The sequence below is a fragment of the Leptonychotes weddellii genome, chromosome 8, assembly GCF_054177405.1.
Source record: "Leptonychotes weddellii isolate Sample4059 chromosome 8, ASM5417740v2, whole genome shotgun sequence".
In the NCBI taxonomy this organism is placed as follows: domain Eukaryota; kingdom Metazoa; phylum Chordata; class Mammalia; order Carnivora; family Phocidae; genus Leptonychotes; species Leptonychotes weddellii.
The window spans coordinates 29,582,878-29,606,518 of record NC_138376.1 but is presented as its reverse complement, the minus strand read 5'-3'; the positions used below and the strand labels follow the sequence as shown (position 1 = coordinate 29,606,518).

Genomic DNA, 23,641 nt, shown 5'->3' with positions numbered 1-23,641 from the left:
TTTTCTGATGAGAGAGTTGTTGCTCTTCTTTTCTTCGATCTCCCGTTGAGTTTGTAGGTGTTCAGAATGGTTTGATCCCTATCCAGCTGAATTCCTGAGAGGAGATGAAATCCAGGTCTCCTACTCCTCTGCCATCTTGCTCCGCCCCGAAACTGCTTGATCTTTTAAAGTACCACATCACCTCTCTCTCTTCCCTCAAAATAAATCCACCTGGATTCTCTGATTCTGTCTTGCTACTGAATCTAACAGCTGTTTAAGCATAGCTCAGATACCCAGTTTTCAGAAATGCCCTAGAAAGGAATCTTCTGTTGGACAAAATATAGTTAAAAGACCTCTGATGATACCAATTATAAAATCCATGATCCCATTACCTTGTTGTTGTTTTCATCTATGCTGTGTCTTCAGATTTGAGGGACTAAAATATCATTTGTTTGGCTCAGTGAACTGAATTATCATCACAATAATAATTTTTTGTTGGTTACTTTGATTTAGACATCGTATAAGGAGATTCTTAAAGCCTTCTCATTTGGGTAAACAAAATGAGCTCTCACTTTATTGCGTATACTTTGAGACAACTTTCTTCTACTTGGGGTGTAGTTAAATAAAGAGTAATAAAAGTGAAAAACTAAACTTAAATGGTTTGTATTTTTTCTGACATGTACATATGATATGTGTGTAGTAATACTTCATTTTATAATTTCCAAGAGGGTAGAAGCTTTATTTTTGTTTTAGTCATGCAAATATTAAAAGTAAGAAATGACAAAATATCTCAGCTTTGTAATTTAAATTTCTAGGGAAAATGCATTTTGCAAAAGGAAGGAGAGGGTTTCTACTCCAGAGATTTCCTCTGATCACCAAATGCTGGGTTATAAAACATTGATTTATTTACATATCAGGGTTGTCTCTAGTTGGGATGTATTAGACAGTTGCCTGCATTGTTGATTTTAGGAAGTTGAGAAATATTTCTCACCACAAATGTCCATCTCATTGTTCACTGCTGAAGCTTACCATTAGCTTGTCATCCTTTCATTAATTACTATTCTTTCTTTTAAAAATGCTACTGCTAACCTGTTGAAACACATCTAATTAGTACCAATGTGGAATAAATTATTATTTTATTGTTATAACACTTTGTTGAGATATTATTCACATATCAGAAAATTCACTTCAAAATGTATCATTTAGTAGCTTTTAGTACAAATGTGCAACTATCATTGACTGTAATCTAAATTTAGAAACATTTTCATAAAAGAAGCCCCGTACCATACCCATTAGCAGTCATTTCTCCTTTCCTCTTATCCCAGCTTCTGGCAACCACTAATTGATTTTCTCTTTCTGTGGATTTGCATACTAGACATTTCATGTAAGTGGGGTCATACAGTATATGACCTTTCGTTGATGGCTTCTTTCACTTAGCATGTTGTGAAGGTTGATCAGTTATTGTAGCATATATCAGTGGTTTATTCTTTTTCATTGCCAAATAGTATCCCATGGTATGGATATGACCCATTTTGTTTATCCACTCATCAGTTGATGGACATTTGTGTTGTTTTCACTTCTTGGCCATAACGAATAATGCTACTTTGAACATTCATTACAAATTTTTGTGTGGACATGTTTTCCATTCCACTGGGCATATACCCAGGAATTCTGGGTCTTATTTATGGTAACTTTGTGTTTACATTTTGAGGAGCTACAAAACTTTTTTAAAGCAGCTGCACCATTTATATTCATACCAACAATGTATGAGGTTTCCAATTTTTCCATTCTTCAGTGAGACTTGCAATTGTCTTTTTTCTTTTCTTTTCTTTTCTCTTTTAGCCATCCTAGAGTAAGTGTGAAATAATGAGTGTCCCACTGTGGTTTTGATTTACATTTCCCTAGTGACTAATGATGTTGAGCATCTTTTCATATGCTATTGGCCATCCATATATCTTCTTTAGAGAAATGTCCATTCAGATCCTTTGTCTACTTTTTTTCTCTCAAAATCCCTAATGTATTCTTATTTATTTATTTATTTAAAATTTTATCATTGATGTATAATTGACATACAAAGTTATATTAGTTTCAGGTATACAACATATTGATTTGACAATTCCATACATTACTCAGTGTCGCCATGAGTGTAGCCATCCTCTGTTACCATACAATGTTCTTACAGTATTATTGACTATGTTCCCTATGCTGTACTTTTCATCTCTGTCACTGATTTATTTTGTGACTGGGGGTTTGTACCTCTTAATCCCCCTCATCTCTTTTGCCCATCCCACACCACCTCTCCTCTAGGAACCATCAGTTTGTTCTCTGTATTTAGGAGTCTCTTTGTTTTCTTGTTTGCTCCTTTGTTTTGTTCTTAGATTCCACTGATAAGTGAAATCATACGGTATTTGTCTTTCTCTGTCTGACTTATTTCACTTAGTGTATTACCCTCTAGGTCCATCCATATTGCAAGATCTCATTCTTTTTTATGTCTGAGTAATATTCTATTGTGTATGTGTGTGTGTGTGTGTGTGTGTATACCACATCTTTATCCACCATATATCAATGGACATTTGGGTTGCTTCCAGATCTTGGCTATTGTAAATAATGCTCTAATGAACACAGGGATACATATGTCTTTTTGAATTAGTGTTTTTGTTTTTTGTTTGTTTGCTTATTTGTTTTGGGGTAAATACCCAGTAGTAGAATTTAATTTTTGAAGGAACCTACATACTGTTTTCCACAGAGCTTATACCAGTTTACATTCTCACCAACAGTGCCTGAGAGTTCCTTTTTTCCACATCATCGCCAACACTTGTTATTTCTTGTCTTTTTTATACTAGCCATTCTGAGGTGATAGCTCATTGTAGTTTTGATTTACGTTTCCTTGATGATTAGTGATGTTGAACACCTTTTCATGTGTCGATCATCTGTCTTTGGGAGTATGTCTATTCAGATCTTCTACCCATTTTTGAATCAGATTGGTGTTGAGTTGTACAAGTTCTTTATATGTTTTGGATATTAACCCCTTATCATTATATCATTTGCAAATATCCTCTCTCATGCACTAGAGAATGTTTTTGTTTTGTTGATGGTTTTCTTTGCTATGCAAAAGCTTTATATTTTGGTATAGTCCCAATAGTTTATTTCTGCTTTTGCTTTTTAATTGAGTTATCTATCTTTTTATTATTTAAGTTGTAAGGATTCCTTGTATTTTATGGATTATGGATTATGATAAGTGACTTGTCAGATATATGATTTTTCCAACATTTTCTTCTACTCAAAGGGTTATCTTTTCATTTTCTTAATGGTGTCCTTTGAAACACAAAAGTTTTTGCTCTTTATGAAATCCAGTTTATCTTTTCCTTTGGCTGCTGTGCTTTTGAGGTCATTTCTAAGAAACCATTGCCTAATCCAAAGTCATGAAGATTTACCACTATGCTTTCTTCCAAGAGTTTTTTTACTTTAAGCTCTTATATTAGGTCTATGATCCATTTTGAATTAGGTTTTGTGTGTGGTATGAGGTAGAAGTCCTGCTTCATTCCTTTGCATATGAATATCCAGTTGTCCCAGCATCCTTTTTGAAAATACTGTTCTTTCCTCCATGGAATGTTCTTGGCACCCTTGTCAAAAATCAATTGATTGTAAACATAAGGGTCTATTTCTAGACTCACAATTCTATTCCATTCATGCATATGTTTATCCTTATGCCAGTATCCCACTGTTTTGATTACTGTTACTATAGTAGGTATTGAATTAAGGGACACCTGGCTGACTCAGTTGGTAGAGCATGCAATTCTTGCCCTCAGGGTTGTGAGTCGAGCCCCTCAGTAGAGATTACTTGAAAAATAAGGAAAATAAATTAAAAAATTTAAAAAAAGAAATGTGAGTCCTCTACCTTTGTTCTTTTTCAAGATGTTTTGGCTATTCTTGAACCCTTGAATTTCCATATAAATTTCAGAAGAAGTTGGTCAATTTTTGCAAAGAAAACAGTTTGAATTTTGATGGAGTTTAACCTATAGATCAGATGGGGGATGCCATTTTTCATTAAGTCTTGTACCCTACAAATTTGCTGAACTTGTTTATTGCTTTTAATAGTTCTATGGTAGATTCCTTGGAATTTTCTGTATAGAAAGATCATGCCATCTGCATGATCATGCCATCTGCAAATAGAGAATTCTATATCTGCAAAAAGTCATTCTTCAAAAGTGAAGGAGAAATTGGTATTCCCAGATAAGCAGAAGCTGAGAGAATTTAGTGCATTTAGGCAAGAAAAATAAATAAAAGCCATCTAGACTAGAAAGGAAGAAGTAAAAGTATGTTTATTTGCAGATGATATGATTTTTTATATAGAAATCCTAGGTAATCCACTCTTAGAGGATAAGAAGTAGTAAACAAGTTCAGCAAAGTTTCAGGGTTCAAGATCAATATAGAAAAATCTATTATAGTTCTATACAGTAACAATAAGTAATCTGAAAAGAAAAATAAAATATAAATTTTATATTATAAATAATATAAATTTATTAATTTTTGCAAAGGAAGATATCCCAACTAGTCTTTCAGCATTTGAATATGTTATTCTATTACCTTCTGGCCTCCGTGATTCCTGATGAGAAATCCATTGTTAATCTTAAAAAGGATTCCTTGTATGTGATTAGTCACCTCTCTCTTGCTATTTTCAGGATTTTCTTTGTCTTTAGAAAGTTTGATTATGATGTGCTTAGGTTTGGATACCTTTGAGTTTATTGAGCTTCTTGGATACATAGATTAATGTTCTTCATCAAATTAGGGAAGTTTTTGGTCATTTTTTTTTTAAACATTTTCTCCCCTCACCATCTGGGACTTTATGCAAATGTTGATCTCTGATTTCTCTGTTCATTTTTCTTCATTCTTTATAATTTCTGTTGTGCAGACTGAATAATCTCAATTGACCTATCTTGAAATTTACTTTCTTCTACCAACTCAAATTTGCTGTTGTAGTGAATTTTTTATTTCACTTACCATACTTTTCAACTCCAGAATTTGTTTTATTCTTTTTTATAATTTTTATCTTTTTATTCATATTCTCTTTTCTGTGAAACATCATTTTCATACTTCCCTTTAATCCTTTAAACATGCTTTACTTTTGTTCTTTGAGCTTATGTATAGTACCTAACTTAAACTCTTTATCTAGAAGTCAAAATCTGGGCTTCCTCAAGAGCCGTTTCTGTTAAACATTTTATTTCCTGTGCACAGGAAATACTTTGCTGTTTGTGCATCTCATATCTTTTTTGTTGAAAACTGGGCATTTTAAGTAATACGATATGACAACTCTGGAAATCAGATGTCAACCCTCCCCAAGGTTATTGTTGCTGCAGCTGCTTATTTATTTAGTAAATTTTATGGCCTAGTTCTATAAAGCCTGCATTGTTTGTTGTATGCAGCCCCTGAAATTTCTGTTCAGTAAGCTTGGTGGTCAGTTAGTGATTGGAGAGAGATTTTTAAAAAATGCCTTGAATCTCACTCTAAGTCTTTGATAAGGTGCTCTCTGTATGTGTTGGGGTACCCAATCAGTACTGGAAGATTATAATTTTGGAAGTTTATAATTTTGTCTTAGCTCTCACTTCATGCTTGTTCAGGGCCTCAAGGTCAGCCAGATGTAAGAAATAGGACCTTCTCTGGTCTCTCCTGGGCATGCACACAGCCCCATACATGTGTGTGGTCCTTTAGAGTCCCAAAAATATGTCATAATTTTTCAAAGCCCCTTATAGACATGGTATTCCACAGATTTTTATTTTAAGGTTTTGTTCACCCTCTTGTTTGCTTCACTGGTATTGCAGCCTAGGGCAACTTTGATGTTGAACACTTGCCACTGATTTGTTTTCAACAAACACCATGGGGATATGACTTTTTTTCACTGAGTAAACTGAGTCAGGTCAAACAAAGACAAGTACTATGAGTGGGGCTTTTCCAGGGAGCTGCAAGACAGATCAGAGTGGTACAATTCTGTGGACTTTTTGGAGAGCTCCAAACCTGTACTACCCCTTCCAGTGGTTTCTGTACTTATGTTTTTCACAGTTATGTGGTTGCATCTGTTATTTTTCAAGGCTATCATGGAGCTGGGGAGGGGCGTGGGAATGGTCAAGTTAAAATGTCACAAAGCTCACTGTTCTTACTGAGATTCAGCCATTTTACTTGAGTAAACACTCCTTGGATTGTTGTGAGCCTTTGGATAACTTCCAGGATTCTGAAAAAGTTGATTTTGACAATTTTTGCCACTGTTCTCATTATTCTTGTGGAGGAGTGGATTTTCATAGGTTCTTACTCCACCACTTCTCTTTATTTTTAACTAGTACCTTCTCTTAGGATGGTTGAGACTACAAACATATGAAATTGTCCAGTGTTCAATGGTGAGAAGGCACAAGATTAGGTTGAGAATGCTCTACAGAAAGGAATTGGAGATAAATGTTACCCATTCACATTTTTTCATTTAATTTTTTATTGTAGCAATGTAATAAATAGCCATAGAGTATATATTAGTGGAACCTACATCCTTTCTATTTTAAATAGCATTCTATGAAGCTTTACCATCTAGTTTTCCACGGCAGATGGGGGGAGAGAAAGCACACTTTAGAAGAAGGACAACTGGCAGTGAAAAAGATTTAAGTGTAAAAAATAAACATAATAATCAGCAGATGTCAATGTAGCATGCTACAGTACTCACTTTTCTTAGGCTGTTGCTAAGTCAAAATGAAAATGCTGATCTGTGCATTTTTTGCATTTCAAGACAGGGAAAGCCTAATATATTTTAGAAAATTTTCTATCAAAAATTAAACTGTTTAAAGCTTGATTCTTAAAGTTATCAACTTCATTTACCTAAAGCATTTATGGTCAAGAGATATCATATATTCAAATGATAATTGCTAATGGAACATAGCTATATCATTGGTGACAAATGCTGTTGAGCAGAAAGATTCTGTATTCATCCAGCTAAATTAATCATTATAGTTCCAACTTCATGTGAAGACACATGGAGAAAAATTATTAAACCTCTCAGAAATGGAAAGCTGAAGCACACAGTAGTAATCCCTTTTTGTTAACGTGCTAAGTCCTTTGAGTTTGTAAGCACTAATAACACCTTCTACCTACATAGCAAAAGATGCATGAATTGTTACTATAGATATTATTCTTAGTTTAATAGTTGTATAAGTTGTCCAGGACTTAACTGATTACTTCACAATAAGCTCTAAACAAAACCTATGTGTTTTGAGGAGGCATGATAATGATAAATCACTTAACATACAAGCATGAAAGCATAGTAAAACATAGAACTGTTGTCATTATCTTAGTAGAAGTGTTAGAGCAAGAATCCCAGTGTGAACAGTGAGGGGTGATTCTCAGAGGAGCAATCTATCAAACATCAATTCACAATGAAGGCACCATTAGCTGACATCTTCATAATTGTTTGGATGAAAACGTCTCAGAGATGAAGGAGCTACTTGTAAGAAAAAAGAGCATAATGCTATAATAGTTTTCTTTTCTATACGGTGTAGAGGAAAGATCCACTTGTGAAAGTCTGAATCATGCAAGGTGTATTAGGAAAGCCCATATGGCGAGGAGACAGAGAGAGGGAGAAAAAGAGAGAGAGAAGAGAATGGGAAGGGAGAGAAGTGAAGGGGAGAGGAGAAGAGAGAAGAGATGGTGGCTGAGTAGATCTAGTGTTCTTTTTAAAATTTAAAATTTTATTTTTTCATCACGATAAGTATGTTTTTTAATCCCCATCACCTATTTTCCCCATCCCCCCTCCCTACTTCCCCTCTGGTAACCATCAGTTTATTCTCTATAGTTAAGAGTCTGTTTCTTGGTTTGTCTTTTTTTTTTCCTTTGCTCATTTGTTTTGTTTCTTAAATTCCACATATGAGTGAAATCATATTCTCTTTCTCTGACTGACTTATTTTGCTCAGCATTATACTCTCTGGCGGTTGCAAATGGCAAGATTTCATTCTTTTTTATGGCTGAATAATATTCCATTGTATGTATGTGCCACAACTTCTTTATCTATTTGTCTATTGTTGGACACTTGGGCTGCTTCCATAATTTGACTATTGTAAATAATGCTGCTATAAACATAAGGGTGCATGTATCCCTTTGAATTAGTGTTTTTGTATTTGGGGGGTAAATACCCAGTAGTGATATTACTGGATCATAGAGTAGTTCTATTTTTAATTTTTTGAGGAAACTCCATACTGTTTTCCACAGTGGCTGCACCAATTTGCATTCCCACTAACAGTGCATGAGGGTTCCCCTTTCTCCACATCCTTGCCAATACCTCTTGTTTCTTGTACTGTTGATTTTAGCCATTCTGACAGGTGTGAAGTGATATCTCATGATAGTTTTGATTTCCATTTCCCTGATGATGAGTGATGTTGAGTATCTTTTCATGTGTCTGTTGGCCTTTTGTATGTCTTCTTTGGAGAAATGTCTGTTCATGTCTTCTGCCCATTTTTAAATTAGATTGTTTTTTGGTATTGAGGCTTAGTCCTTTATATATTTTGGATATTAAACCTTTATTAAATATGTCATTTGCAAACATCTTCTCTCATTCCATAGATTGCCTTTTAGTTTTGTTGATTGTTTCCTTCACTGTACAGATGCTTTTTATTTTGATGTAGTGCCAATAGTTTATTTTTGCTTTTATTTCCCTTGCCTCAGGAGACATATCTAGAAAAATGTTGCTATGGCCGATGTTGGAGAAATTGTTGCCTGTGTTCTTTTCTAGGATTTTTCTGGTTTCAGGTCTCACATTAGGTCCTTGATCCATTTTGAGTTTATTTTTGTGTATAGCATAGTGGTCCAGTTTCATTCTTTTGCGTGTTGCTGTCCAGTTTTCCCAACACCATTTATTGAAGAGACTGTCTTTTCCCCATTGTATATTCTTGCCCTCCTGCTGTAGATTAATTGACCATATAAGTGTGGGTTTATTTCTGAGTTTTCTATTCTGTTCCACTGATCTATGTATCTATTTTTGTGCTAGTACCATACTTCTTTGATTACTACAGCTTTGTAGTATAACCTGAAGTCTAGAAAACCCAGGGTTCTTACGTAAAATCACCATCAAATCAAAGGCTGCTCTGTATGACTGAAGAGCACATCTGGATTACTATCTTACCAAAAAGAAACTCATTCCAAGAAAACTGAGGAGGGGAATTCTTAGAGGATTTATAGTTGGTGCTGAATGTTAAATTAGGGAATTACATTACAAGGTACACAGTGATAAACATTCTGTATTCTGTACCTGGTGTTCTAGGATGTGACTACATCTTGTGAGTGTTTGCCCCATGAAGTGCCAGGTGTTGGGTTTGTAATTTGCCAAATTATAGGTATGGTTTCCTCAGAACTTTTGCCTTCAACATATACTGAAGTATACTAAAGATGAAGAAAATATTTAATTAGAGAGCAATTTCAGCAAAATGGTAGTATAGGAATTTCTAGCACCTGTACCCCCAGAAACATCAATTTGAATAACTACCAAGCATGAAAATACCTTCACAAAAGCTAAGGATTCCAGGTGAGGAATTACAGCATTGGGGTGGGGCACAGAAAAAAAAGAAAAGACACTTTGAGGAGGGTAGAAAAGATAGATAGACATTACCCCATTACCCCTCCCTGAAGCCTGGGCATCCTAGCACTGAGAGAGACACCATCCCCATGGGAGGAGACTGAGTGAGCACCTGAATTTACCCCAGACATCAGTGCTGGCCCATCCCAGCATCAGCTGACTCCAGTGGCCCCAGGCAGCTTCCATGGCCCCAGGTGACTTCATGGTACCAGGCTCTTGGCAAGCTACTGAGAATCCAGTCCCCTGGCCTACCCTACCACTTGCCTGCTCCTGTAGCCCCAAGCAGATCCTGCAGCAGTAGGCTACCAGCAGGCTCTCATAAAACCAGGCTCCCATGGCCCCAGGCAGCTCCCATGATACCAGGCTCCCAGCAGACTCTAGGAACCAGGATCCCAGCCCATCCCTGTTTGGCCAGCCAGCATGGCCTTGGGTGACTCCTGTAACTCCAGTATCCCAGTGGGTTGTCACCAGACCCACACTGCAAGCCCTCCCCAAAGCCAGGCCAGCCTTTGCAGCCTGAGCTTTAAGGCTGGCTCCACAGATTCAGGCTCCTGGCCTGCACAGCACCACATTGGCCACTGCAGACCCAACCTAGCCCATGAGGCCCTGTGTTGTAAGCTGACTCCCGTGGCCCAAGACTCTAGGCTGGTCCTAATGCCAGGTTGGCCTCTGTAGCCCCAGCCTCCTGGCTGGCTTATGTGAAACCAGGCTCTCAGACTGTCCCAGCACTGGACTGGTCCCTGTGGGTCCAGATACTGGGCCTATCCTAGTGATTCCCAGTGCCTGGTTAGTCACTGTGGACCCAGTATCCAGGTCCACCCACACAGGCATGAGATCACCAAAGGAAACTAATAAAGCTCCAGTGACTGACCCTAAAGAAATGGAGGTCTAGGAACTGTCTGACAAATAATTCAGCATAATACTCTTAAATTCAGTGAATTACAAGAAAACAAAGACAACTAAATGAAATTGTTCATAATACATGAACAAAATGAGAAGTTTAACAAAGGAAAAGAAACCATAAAAAAACCCAAGCAAATCCTAGAGTTAAAAACACAGTGATCGAATTGATAATTCAGTAGAAAGCTTCAATAGCAGACAATCAAGCAGAATAAAGAATTAGTTAACTGGAAAACATGTCATTTGATATCATCTGGTCAGAGAAGCAAAAAGAGAAGAGAAAGAGTGAAGAAAATCTTTGTGAATTATGGGATACCATTAAAGGAAACAATCTTACATTATTTAAAGTCTCAGGAGAAGAGAGGGAGAAAGGGGCAGAAAGAATATTTAAAGAAATAATGACTTGGAATTCTCAAATCTGGGGAGAGATTTTTGGACATCCATGTTCATACAGCTAATAGGTGAACCTATAATTTCAAACCAAAATGATGTGTTACAAGACACATTAAACTAAAACTATCTAAAATCAAAGACAAAGATAATTTTAAAAGCAGCAAGAGAAAAAAATACCCACACAATAAGGGAACCCTCATAAGGCTATCAGCAGATTTCTCAGCAGAAACCTTATAGGCCCTGAGAGAGTGGGACAATGTATTCAAATTTCTCAAAGAAAGAAACAGCCAAGGATACTTTACCCAGCATAGTTATCTTTCAGAAATTACGGAGAAACAAAGATTTTCCTAAACAAACAAAAGCTGAAGGAGTTCATCACCACTAGACCTACCTTATAAGAAATGCTGAAACATGAAAACATATGAAAATATAAAGCATACTGGTAAAGGCAAGTATAAGCAAATTTATGATACTCTAATACTATAATATGGTGATGTGTTACTTATTTTAGTATAAGGTTAAAGGACAAAACTATTAAAAACAACTACAGCTACAGTAATTTGATAATGAAGACACACTATAAAAAGAAGTTAATTGTGACATCAAAACATTAAAAATGGGATGAATGGTAAAAACCAATAGTAGATACACAGAAGTTAAAGAAAAGGGAATCAAAGTATACCATAGGGAAAATCACTTCACAAAAACAGTAAAAGAAGAAGAAGGAAAAAAAGGAAATACAAAACTAGAAAACAATGAATAAGTTGGTATTAGTAAGCCCATACTTGGCCTTATTTACTTTTAATGTAAATGGATTAAATTCTCCAATCAAAAGGCATAAAGTGGCTAATGGACTAAAAACAAAACCCAACTATATGCTACCTACAAAAGACTCACTTCAGCTTTAAGAACATACATAGACTGAAGGTGAAGGGATAGAAAAAGATACTCCATGCAAATGGAAAGAAACCAAAAGAAAGCTAAAGTAGCTATACTTATATCAGACAAAATAGATTTTAAGCCAAAACTGTGATGAGACTGGGGTGCCTGGGTAGCTCAGTCGGTTAAGTGTCCGACTCTTGATTTCTGCTCAGGTCATGATCTTGGGGTCGTGAGATTGAGCCCCCTGTCAGTCTCCGCACTCAGCATGGAGTCTGCTTGTCCCTCTCCCTTTGCTCTCCCCCCCAACTTGTGTTCCCTCTTTCTTTCTCTCAGATAAATAAATAAATAAGTAGACTCTTAAAAACAAAACAAAACAAAAAACTATGAGTCAAAGGCCATTTTATAGTGATAAAAGAGTCGGTGCATCATAAGGATATAACCATATATATGCATCCTACATCAGAACACCTAAACATATTAAGCAAATATTAACAGATCTGAAGGGAGAAATAGACAACAATACAATAATGGTAGTGGAATCTGACACCCCACTTTCAACAATGGATAGATCATCCAGATAGAAAATCAGTAAGGAGGGGCGCCTGGGTGGCTTTGTTGGTTAAGCATCTGACTCTTGATTTTGACTCAGGTCATGATTACAGGGTCATGGGATCAAGCCCCACATTGGGCTCTGTGCTCAGTGGGGAGTCTGCTTGAGATCCTCTCTCTCCCTCTCCCCCTACCCCCCCCACTTTTCCTCTCTCTCTCTCTTTCTCTCTCAAAAAATAAATAGATAAATCTTAAAAAAAAAAAGAAAAGAAAAGAAATAAGGAAACATTGGATGTGAACTATACCTTAATCCAAATGGATTCTAGACATATATGCAACATTTCATCCAACAGCAGGAGAATACAGATTCTACTCAAGCATACATGAAACATTCTCCTGGATAGATCACATGTTAAGCACAAATCCAGTTAAGAAATTGACAGAGGACTTGAATAGAAATTTCTCCAAAGAAAAAATACAGATGGTCAACAAATACATGAAAGGGTGTTCAATATTTCTAATCATCTGGGAAATGCAAACCAAAAACATGAGATATGTCCTCATACCTGTTAGGAAAGCTATTATCAAACTGTCAGGAGACAGCAAATGCTGTCAAGGATGTAAAGAAAAGGGAATTCTTGTGCACTGTTGGTAGAGATGTAAATTGGTGCAGCTACTATGGAAAACAGTATGGAGTTTCCTTTAAAAATTAGAAATAGAACTGCCATAAGATCCGGCAATGCCACTTCTGCCAGTATATCACAGGAAATGAAATCTTAAATCTGCATCCCCATGTTCACTGCAGCATTATTCCCAATAGCCAAGGTATGGAAAAACTTAAATGTCTATTGATGGGTGGATAAGTGAATAAAGAAGATCTGTTAAACACACACACAAACAAAATGGGATATTAATCAGCCATAAAAAGAAGAAAATTCTGCCATTTTGCAATAATGTAGTTGGGCCTTGAGAGCATTATGCTAAGTGAAATAAGACAGAGAAAGACAAATTCTCTATATTCTCATTTACGTGTGTAATCTAAAAAACTGAACTCATAGATATCAAGAAAAAATGGTGGTTGCCAGGGGCTGGTGGGTGGGGGAAATGTGGAGATGTTGATCAAAGGATAAGAACTTCCAGTTATTAGATGAATAAGTTCTACAGATCAAATGTATAGCACAGTAACTATATATTATATATTTGAAAGTTGTTAAGAGTATCGATCTTAAATGTTATCACCACCTCCGAAAGTGATAATTATGTGAGGTGATGGATGTGTTAACTAACCTTATTGTGGGACTCATTTCACAGTATATTTATGTATCACATCATCACATTTGTACACCTTAAAGTTACATTTGTTGTGTGTCAGCTATATCTCAGTAAAGCTGGAAAAAAATTAAAAGACAGTATATGAAAACCAAGGACATTTTTATAAGATGTATAATACATCAATATTGGTTCTTTAGTTATAGCAAGTGCACAATACTAATGTTATCAACAGTGAGGCAAGTAGGCATAGGGTATGTGTTAACTCTGTACTATCTTTGCAACTTTTATGTAAATATAAAATCTTTCTAAAGAAAAATTAAATTAAAAAAAAAATACTTAAGATGACCAGACTCCATTTGAGTTACAGGTAACTTTCTTGGAGAAAAGGATTGGTGTGCTGATACTCCTGGATTTTTAAAAAAAGTAAATTAATTTAGCTAGATACTCAAATATATAGATACTTCTATAAATGTCTTTTCACTACTGTTGAATGAGGTTGCTATTAGAACACAAACCATTTAATACTCATGCAATTAGCCATGTTGATGTTAGAAGTATGTCATTTCTTTATGTAGTGTCTTGGCAGGTTACAATGGTACCATCCTTGCTTATGGGCAAACAGGCAGTGGGAAGACATTCACCATCACTGGTGGGGCAGAACGCTACAGTGACCGAGGCATTATCCCAAGGACACTGTCGTACATTTTTGAACAATTACAAAAGGTATGGAGCTTTACGTTCATTTTCTGTTTGATATATTCAGCAGAAATTTATGGTGGGTAAAAAATTTATTGTGACATTTTATTATATTATATCTCAATGAGGAAGTATTATTGTGTTATAACTCTGGCCTTTACATTTAAGGAAAGTTTAGGATTTTGCTGAAGAAGTAGAAATTAAGGTGCTTCTCATTAAAGGGATGCTGTTTCAGCAAAGGCTCAAAGGGAGTTCCTTCTGATACATCCATGGGGATTAAAAGAACAGATAACACATTTTACTAACTAACACCTTATATTTCCCATTAAGAAACTGGATGTCCTTTTGCCAAGACATCTTTATTTCGGCTACTAAAGCACTGAATAAGATGATGTAATTGTACCTTTTTCACAATTGTAATAGAAGCCCAAAAGAATTTACCAGAGTAAAAATCCTATTGCAATTAATATTATTAGGAAGAGAAGTTCTCTATATTATATGCATCATTGACTGTGTGTCTCTAAGTGCCTATTGCTTTATTAGTATTTAATACAACATACAATACAACTAGCAAGGTAAGTATCCTTATCCCATTTTCATAGTTGGGAAAACTGAGTCTAGATATCTTTCTCTGGGTCTTTATAAGTAGCTGACTTGGAGGTCCATCCCAGGTCTGTGTGATGCCAAACTCTGTGCTTTTTACCACTATATACACTGCCTCTATGTCTCAGACTGGCTTTATTTTGTTGATTGTATTTAACTAATAATGAGTCCTATAACTTCTCTGGGTTTCCGTTTTCCCCTCTGTGAAAGTAGGGAATGAATTGTACTAGAGGATCTCCACTGGCTCTACTAGTTCCCACACTTACTTGGTTGTATTAATTCTGTGTAACAAATGTCCTAACTAGGTCAGTGTAACAGTTATTCCAAAATTTCTTGACTTGTATGCTTTTTGCATTTTGAGTTGCAAAGATGAGAAGAAATTGCTGAGATCTGCATAATTCTAATTTCCATCCATAAAGTAGCAATTACCCATTAGTTCAGCTCATCTCTCACTAGCTCAAACATGCCAACTCTGCATGCCAGAAAATGTGGAAGAGAAAGGGTTGAGTATAGTGTATATGTTGGATTCAGATCCTGTCTTTTCATTTACTCATTTATTTCTGACGTTAGCTGTTTTGTTTTGTTCCCAGATTTCACAAACTGGGAATATAATTTCTAATGGTTTTTGTTTCTGTGGCCCAACGTGGAAGCCTTTTGTCTTGGAAAGATCACTGCAGGCCAACCTGGTTCTGAGAAAATGTACTACTTACAGCATGTGGTCTTGAGGCGGTTACTTAACGTCTCAGCCTTGTGGACTTGCTGTGAGGGCTGAACATACTGTATCTAAAGATATTGTTCAGTTCCTGGCACATAATATATGCTCAAGAAATGAGCTCAATTACTACAACCATTGATACCTATATTCACACACACACACACACACACGCACACACACACGTACATGGCCAAACGATCCTGATTAATTTCAAAGAATCCTTTGAAATTAGAACAAATGAAACCAATTTCCCTGATTAAGTTAAAGAGAATAAACAAATCCTTTCCTAACGGAAAATACATTTGTCCCTTCTAAAATTTTGTCTATGGGTACCAAATACAGTAAAAGTCGAAATGTCTCCTGAATACCTACCATCTCTTGGGTCCATTGTTGTATGTCTGTTTGGTCATGACATTATTCTAAACCTCATTTCATTTTGAATGATCCTAAATCACTTCCTGGACTGGAGAGAGCCCCTTGGACCAATTTATAGCCAGGACAACTCTGTAAAAGGACAGATTTCCATGATGGGGCACAACACATTCATTATAATCAAACCGAACTGCTACAAAATTAGTCAGAGGCAACTTGAGGTTGATCATTAAGTTTGTCCATACTGTGTAGCTGAAAAATGCAGATAGGTATTCAGATGCCCCCAGTCGATTGCTTTAGAGGGCCACATGGAGCTCTCCAGAATTCTTTTTTTTTTTTTTTAAGATTTTATTTATTTGAGAGAGAGAGAGTGAGAGAGAGAAAGAGAGAGAGAGAGCACATGAGAGGGGGGTAGGGAAGAGGGAGAAGCAGACTCCCTGCTGAGCAGGGAGCCTGATGTGGGACTCGATCCCGGGACTCTAGGATCATGACCTGAGCCGAAGGCAGTCGCCCAACCAACTGAGCCACCCAGGTGCCCCAGCTCTCCAGAATTCTTAAAGGAAATATTTTGACTTATGCAAAGTATTTATTTCAAGATAAACTAAGAGCAATTGCATACTGGCTCCTAAAGTGCCTGTGAGTGTGATAGGAGCACATTTGCAGTGATTTTAAAAGAAGACAATTGATTCCATTTATTTTAGAAATCACTGCTTATTACTTTTGAATATTGTGAGGTTCAGACTTGTTTTGGGGCAGGAGAAAAGGCTGTCTGCAGGAAACATGTGTGTTACATTACAGTCTGGCAATCCTAAACACTAAAAAAGGAGTAATAAGGAAAGGTAGCTTGCCACATTGCTCAGTGACTTTTAAGTGTGTATTCCAATAAAAGTCCAGAAAATGCAGAAACTGGAGGAGCCAAAGGCATTATCCCCATTATCTCAGGGGAGTGGACTTGCCATTTTCCTGACTTATGATGATTTCTTCTACTTTCTGGAAGAAAGAGAGTTTCTCCACTGCAGATGAACATACAAGTTGGCTGTTGTTTTTGCCTTTCTTTGCCTTCTCTTTTATATTCATGTACTGAGTTCTCCATTTGGAGGCCTTTAGAAACAATAAAAACAATAACAATAGCAATAATAATAGCAGTAGCAGCAGCAAGGATTTATTGGGGATTATTACAGGGCCACACATTCTTGGCAGGATTTTAAGTACAAAACCCTATTTCTCTGTCACAACAGTTCTGCAAGATAAGGGTTATTCTCCCCAATTCTGCAATTAAACAGCTGTGGGTAATGCAGGATCACTCAGTTATAAATGCCAGATCCAGGGTTCAAACCCAGCTTTTTCTGATGCTAAGATGAGCCCAGAACTGTCTGCTAAAATCTCAAACTATAAGAGATGGGATATTTCAGATATGGTCAGGTAAGTTTTAGAAATACAAACTGAGGGTTTTAGAGGGGAGGGGGGTGGGGGCATGGGTTAGCCCAGTGATGGGTATTGAAGAGGGCACGTATTGCGTGGAGCACTGGGTGTTATCCACAAACAATGAATCATGGAACACTACATCAAAAACTAATGATGTACTGTATGGTAACTAACAACATAATAAAAAGAAATCTCCGCCACCCAAAAAAAGAAATATATTGCTTTTAACGGGATCTCAGGAAGTTGGTAAATGATCCCCCGTGGCCTTTCACGTGCTCTGAGAATCTTCTAGAGAGGGACAGCATATATGTTGATCGTGGAACACTTTCTCCACAAGATATTTCATGGGACATTTTAGGGAAAACTGGATTAGACTAAAGGCCATGTAGAGTCTGCCTAGTATTTATGGTCTCTGATACCTGTGCTAAGCCAAGTTATAACCCACAGAATGATGTTGAAATGATGCCTTTACTAACCTAATCTGATTGACAGGCCGTGTGTTAGGTAGGATAAGCAGCCAGAGTCGCCCACATGAGGAGGATTTCCAGCATTTGCTTGGGAGAAATTTGCTTAGTAGAGACTCAGTCCATGCTGTCACCCTCCCAAACCACCAGAACATGGAATTTCAGCTGTAGCTTGAGTGTTTTACTCTAGTCATGTGCTGCCTGAGAGTTGCCTTAATTTTCTAGGTGTTGTTTTGTTTTTATGAAATGTTGGTGTTTTTCTTTGGGTAGTTTGAGTCACGTTAGGACCAGAGAATCATATTAATTTTTATCTGAAGAACACATAGGGATTCATTATTCAACTGCCTCACTAATGGGTGTGGAAACTGAAGCCTGATATCACAGGGGCTCATAGCAAGTAGGACTAGGATTCCAACTCTGGATTTGCAGGCCCCTGTTCTCTCTCCCATCTCTGTGACTTGGTCATCTCTCCCTTTGAATAGTATCTGTCAAATGGATTGTCTTGGATATGGGTGAGAATCAACAGGAATTCTCTTCTCTGACAATCTGCTGACCTTCTTGCCATAAGGCACAAATATATTGTCCCCTTACAAGAAGTTGGACTCTATTTGCCAAAATGGAAGAATTTGTACTTTGGGAGAAGCAAGAAGAAGGTGCTATTAATTGATACTTGGTCTTGAAAACTGAGCCTGGAATTTTCTTGAGACCTGAAAAAAATTCCATTTTATTCCATCTCAGAGAGAGTGGGTCCTTTTTGTCTGCTGACAGAACTGAGACAGGACCTGTCGCCTTGACTTTTATCCTAATGACATCGATGCCTGTGTCATGCACTTCACCAGCAATGACCCCAGAAAATACCTCTCAAACCAATGGCTCAGTATCCCTGATCTGCCACATGGGCCAGGAAAATTCACCCAATGGATAAGATGCAGGCAGTGAGCTGTGAATATCTACTCTTACTGTTACCTGATTGATCTAAAGTATTTCTGTCCCCTGGGATTCATTCTCCATTATCAACTATTGTCTGTTACCTATTTATGTCATCAGAAATTTTGAATATTGGAAAAGTTAGAAAAAAGAATTATGGTTGAAGATGGAAACTCTTTTGCTACTGAAGTTTTAAAACTGAAGTCACAGTTCTGTTTTCTTTTATGAATAGGCTATTCACAGAATGTAAGTTTATTTTTTCATAGTAACCTTTTTTGGGGTCTGGAAAGTAAAAAATGGTGTGTTATACAGTTCTGCAACCAAGTTGGCTCACTTTAAGTGTGTATTGACTCTTCATGTATATATAACGTGGAACCAATAAAAAAACAACAGACTAAAGTTGCTTGTAATCATGGGTGTTGGCTATTAAAAAAAAAACAACGCTTCATGCATATGGTAACTAGCAACTTGAAAGTGTCACGAACTGAAAATGGAAACCATACAAAGTGAAGAGAGTAAAGGAGAGAAAGCTGTGAGGAACTGTAGTGATAAATGTGTTCATCCTCCTCTAAGCTGGATCGTTATTTATAGCCATTAAACAATGTCTTCCCCTTTTCCAATCAGGACAGCAGCACAATACATACAACGCACATTTCCTATTTGGAAATCTACAATGAATGTGGTTATGATCTACTGGATCCAAGACACGAAGCCTCCAGTCTGGAAGATTTGCCGTGAGTAGCAGAACAACAAAGAAGGGGGGAAAAATCACTTTCAGATGTTCCCTTCAATTGTTTCCTTTGAAACTTTGTATGTTTCTGGTCTCAATCATAATTAACAAATACTGGATAACAGAATCTTTTTGTAATATAATGGATATTTTTTCAGTTATGACAAGCAGACAGTGGTGATGGGAACTAAAATTGCTTGAAACCCATTTCTTGGGAAAATCTCCTTTGGAGTTGGTGCAAGAGAGTGCGCTGGATGTCCTCCAAGTGGGTGCTGAGACGACTGGTGGGATATGCCAGTTCTGCTTTACTCTTATCAAATCAAACCCTTTACTCCTCTAATTGTGGCCTCTCTCTGAGGAGGGGATGCAAATTAGGGCTCAGGCAGCAATAAGAAATATGAAAGAGAGAAAACAAAACTTTGTTTTCCTCATTGCTTCTCTACTGTTATTAAGACTGACACTGACAATCAGTTGGTCAGATTGGCACTGATTGCATCATGACTGAAATATAGTCTTCAGAGCTTACCTACTAACTAAGTTACCCTGACAGCATTTGTATAACATTACTCACTGCTTGTTTGAGTATCTGCCTAAATTACATATTAATGGTAATACTTCATATCCTTTTGTCCAGACATCATATATCAGGAGTTGGTAGCCAAGAAAATGTACTTTAATTTTCTTATTAAATATTCTAAAACAATTTAAAAACATATATTAATCCTCTACCACAAAGACCAACAACCAGTTGCTTGCTTTACTTTGCAAAGGAAATAAGAGAAAATACTAAAGAAAATAAGTTATACTCTTTACATCACCTTTATATGTATTCTTCCTTTTACTGTTGACTAGAGTTTTTACATATCATCTCTGTTTTGCCAACTATATTCATTAGAGGGAGTTAGGAAGGGGGATTATTATTGGTACTCTAAATATTTATGTTAATTAAATAATATAAGAAGAGAAAGGAAAAATCTGACTCCATGGAAGAAATTGGTCTTAAGGAAGCTATTGGAATTAAGTTTGTAGAAAGGTAAGAAGTCCCTCAGAGGAAGGTTAGAAACAGCAACATTTAAAACATGAAGATGGAACTAGAGGTATTATGCTGAGTGAAATAAGTCAGTCAGAGAAAGACAATTATGTGATTTCACTTATATGTGGAATTTAAGAAACAAAACAGAGGATCATAGGAGAAGGGAGGGAAAAATAGAGTAAGATGAAATCAGAGAGGGAGACAAACCATAAGAGACTCAACTCTAGGAAACAAACTGAGGGCTGCTGGAGGGGAGGTGGGTGGAGTGATGGGGTAATTGGGTGAGAGCATTAAGGAGGGCACGTGATGTAATGAGCACTGGGTATTATATGCAACTGATGAATCTCTGAACTCTACCTCTGAAACTAATAATACAAACCAACAATATATGCTAATTTTTTTTTAAAGATTTTATTTATTTATTTGACAGAGAGAGACACAGCGAGAGAGGGAACACAAGCAAGGGGAGTGGGAGAGGGAGGAGCAGGCTTCCCGCAAAGCAGGGAGCCCGATGCGGGGCTCGATCCCAGGACCCTGAGATCATGACCTGAGCCGAAGGCAGACACTTAACGTCTGAGCCACCCAGGCGCCCCACAATATATGCTAATTAAATGAATTTAAATTTTAAAAAAACAACCTGAAGATGTGGTCAGAAAGGCCATGTGTTGAGGAGTCACGTGAAATAAAATCAGAAAGGCCAATAGGCCTTTTTTTGAGGGACCGCTTTTGAAGTACTTGAATGACAGACTTTTGCTGTGAGATTGATCTTTATTCTAATAGGCTTTTAAATTAGTTTTCTAGCCTCCAGTCTAACCTGGACCTCTAGGCTAAATCTTGCTTAAAATTGCTTTTAACAAGTCACATCTACACTGAAGAGCTTGAAGCCTGCTTAGCAATAATTCAGAAATGAAGGGCTTGGTTCTGACAAACATAGCGGAGGAGAGAGAAATTTGAGAGATATGCATAAAAAAAAAATAGATGACAGGACGCCTGGGTGGCTCAGTCAATTAAGCGTCTGCCTTTGGCTCAGGTCATGGTACCAGGGTCCTGGGATCGAGCCCCGTGTTCGGCTCTTTGCTCAGCAGGGAGCTTGCTTCTCCCTCTGCCTGCAGCTCCCTCTGTTTGTGCTCTCTCTCCCTCTCTCTCTCTCTGACAAATAAATAAAATCTTTAAAAATAAATAAATAAATGATAGCTAGCTAGAAATAAAATATGTTGATTATTCCTCTCACCTTGGATTTGCTTGGATTTGAAAAGAAGATGAATTATAGCAAGTTCATTCTCTGTATTTTACTAATTGAGGAGAGTAAACCCAGAGAGGTATGACTTGCCCAGGTTTCAGAACTGATCTGTTAATGGTACAGCAGGGATTGAAAACCACATACTCCCATTTTCATGCCAGAGTAGCAAAAATAGCTTCAAGATTTTACTGTGGGGCCCAGAGAATTAAGGAAGCATTGACTAAAAAGATGATCTCTGTTAGAAAACTTGATTGGGTGGTGGTAATAAGTTTCACATACATACATAACTTTGGTGTCTGAGAGTACCCTATCTGATGTTTATAAAAAATTCCTCACAGGTAGGAAGCATGCCTTACTTGAGTTGGTAGTCTCTCTACCGTGTAGGCCAAAGTAAGTTCTTAATATTTTAAAAAATTATCTGTCAAATTGAAACTGTGAAGTAGACTTTTTGAAGAAGAGCATGAAAGGGAAAACAGCATGAGCCCTGTGAATCAGGGTCTAATTGGCATAACAAGACGCAGCCTGACTATGAGAAGCAGGAGTGAGCAAAGTCACTGAATTCTAAGAGAGGCAGTGTACTATAGAGTCAAGAACACTTGATTACAAGCCAGGAAATTTGGGTTCTAGTCCCAACCCTGCAATCTTAGACATTTTTTTTCACTTTTCTAGGTTTCTTTTTTTTTTTTTTTTTAATTTATTTATTTATTTGACAGAGAGAGACAGCAAGAGAGGGAACACAAGCAGGGGGAGTGGGAGAGGGAGAAGCAGGCTTCCCGCTGAGCAGGGAGCCCGATGCAGGACTCGATCCCAGGACCCTGGGATCACGACCTGAGCCAAAGGCAGATGCTTAACGACTGAGCCACCCAGGCACCCCTCTGGGTTTCTCATTGTCTGTAAAATGTGGCCATTGGGTTATATAATATTTAACAACCTTCCAACTTCCAATGTCTAGAGTTCAAAGATTGTTGACCTCACAGGATAGGATTTATTTGATGACTCTTTTCCCCCTCACAAAAAATAAGAAGTGATGTAGATATTTTATATTTTTCTCCTAGAAAAGAGCCTTCAGCCTCTTGAGAGCAAGGACAATGCTTTAATTCACTGTATGTCTCTATGTTTCCTGGCATGCCTGACATTTAGTAATGGCTCTCAAAGTGGATCAGATTGTCTCTGTAGATGTCACTAGCTTTCTGTCTTAAACTACGGCTCCTTCTTTGGTAGCTTTGTCCTCCTGTTGGAGAACCAGTTCACCGACTCAAGTCAAAAGTGACCTCAGTTACAAAACAGATATTTTCAGAGAACTACCACCCTCCCCCACAGCTATACAAAAGTGGACAGAAAGATGTTCTTATCTTATATTTTGGGATATAATTACATGACAACAAACCTCATTAAAATGAAAATGAGAGGATTCTCATTATGAAAGAAGATTCCCATATCCCAGGAGTATAGCCTATTTTCTCCAAATATATTCAGTACTATAAAATTCCAAAACAACTTTTGGAATTGCAGTCTTTTGGTGTGGGGATTATGAGATTTGGCTGGTATTGAGTCTGCTGGCTTTCTGGGGATTTTAGGTTTGCCTTTTACTAAGATTATCAAGTAATTCTTCATAATGGAATGTGACTTTTGCTGTACCTGGGTTGGATTAAGAGTATGTACTGTTGGGCGCCTGGGTGGCTCAGTCGTTAAGCGGCTGCCTTCGGCTCAGGTCATGATCCCAGAGTCCTGGGATCGAGTCCCACATCAGGCTCCCTGCTCAGTGGGAAGCCTGCTTCTCCCTCTCCCACTCCCCCTGCTTGTGTTCCTGCTCTCGCTGTCTCTGTCTCTGTCAAATAAATAAATAAAATCTTAAAAAAAAAA

The 23,641-nt window shown here is 37.3% G+C and overlaps 1 protein-coding gene across 2 annotated transcripts in view; it reads left to right on the top strand.

Annotated features, from left to right (window-relative positions):
* The window catches only part of KIF6 (kinesin family member 6), a 296,650-nt gene that overhangs the window by 65,650 nt on the left and 207,359 nt on the right, over positions 1 to 23,641 (top strand). For both annotated transcript variants that reach the window (XM_081828121.1, XM_081828120.1), the window contains exons 4-5: positions 14,149 to 14,296; positions 19,400 to 19,509. In XM_081828121.1, coding sequence (XP_081684247.1) covers positions 14,149 to 14,296; positions 19,400 to 19,509 — 258 coding nt within the window. The remainder of the gene's footprint in view (positions 1 to 14,148; positions 14,297 to 19,399; positions 19,510 to 23,641) is intronic.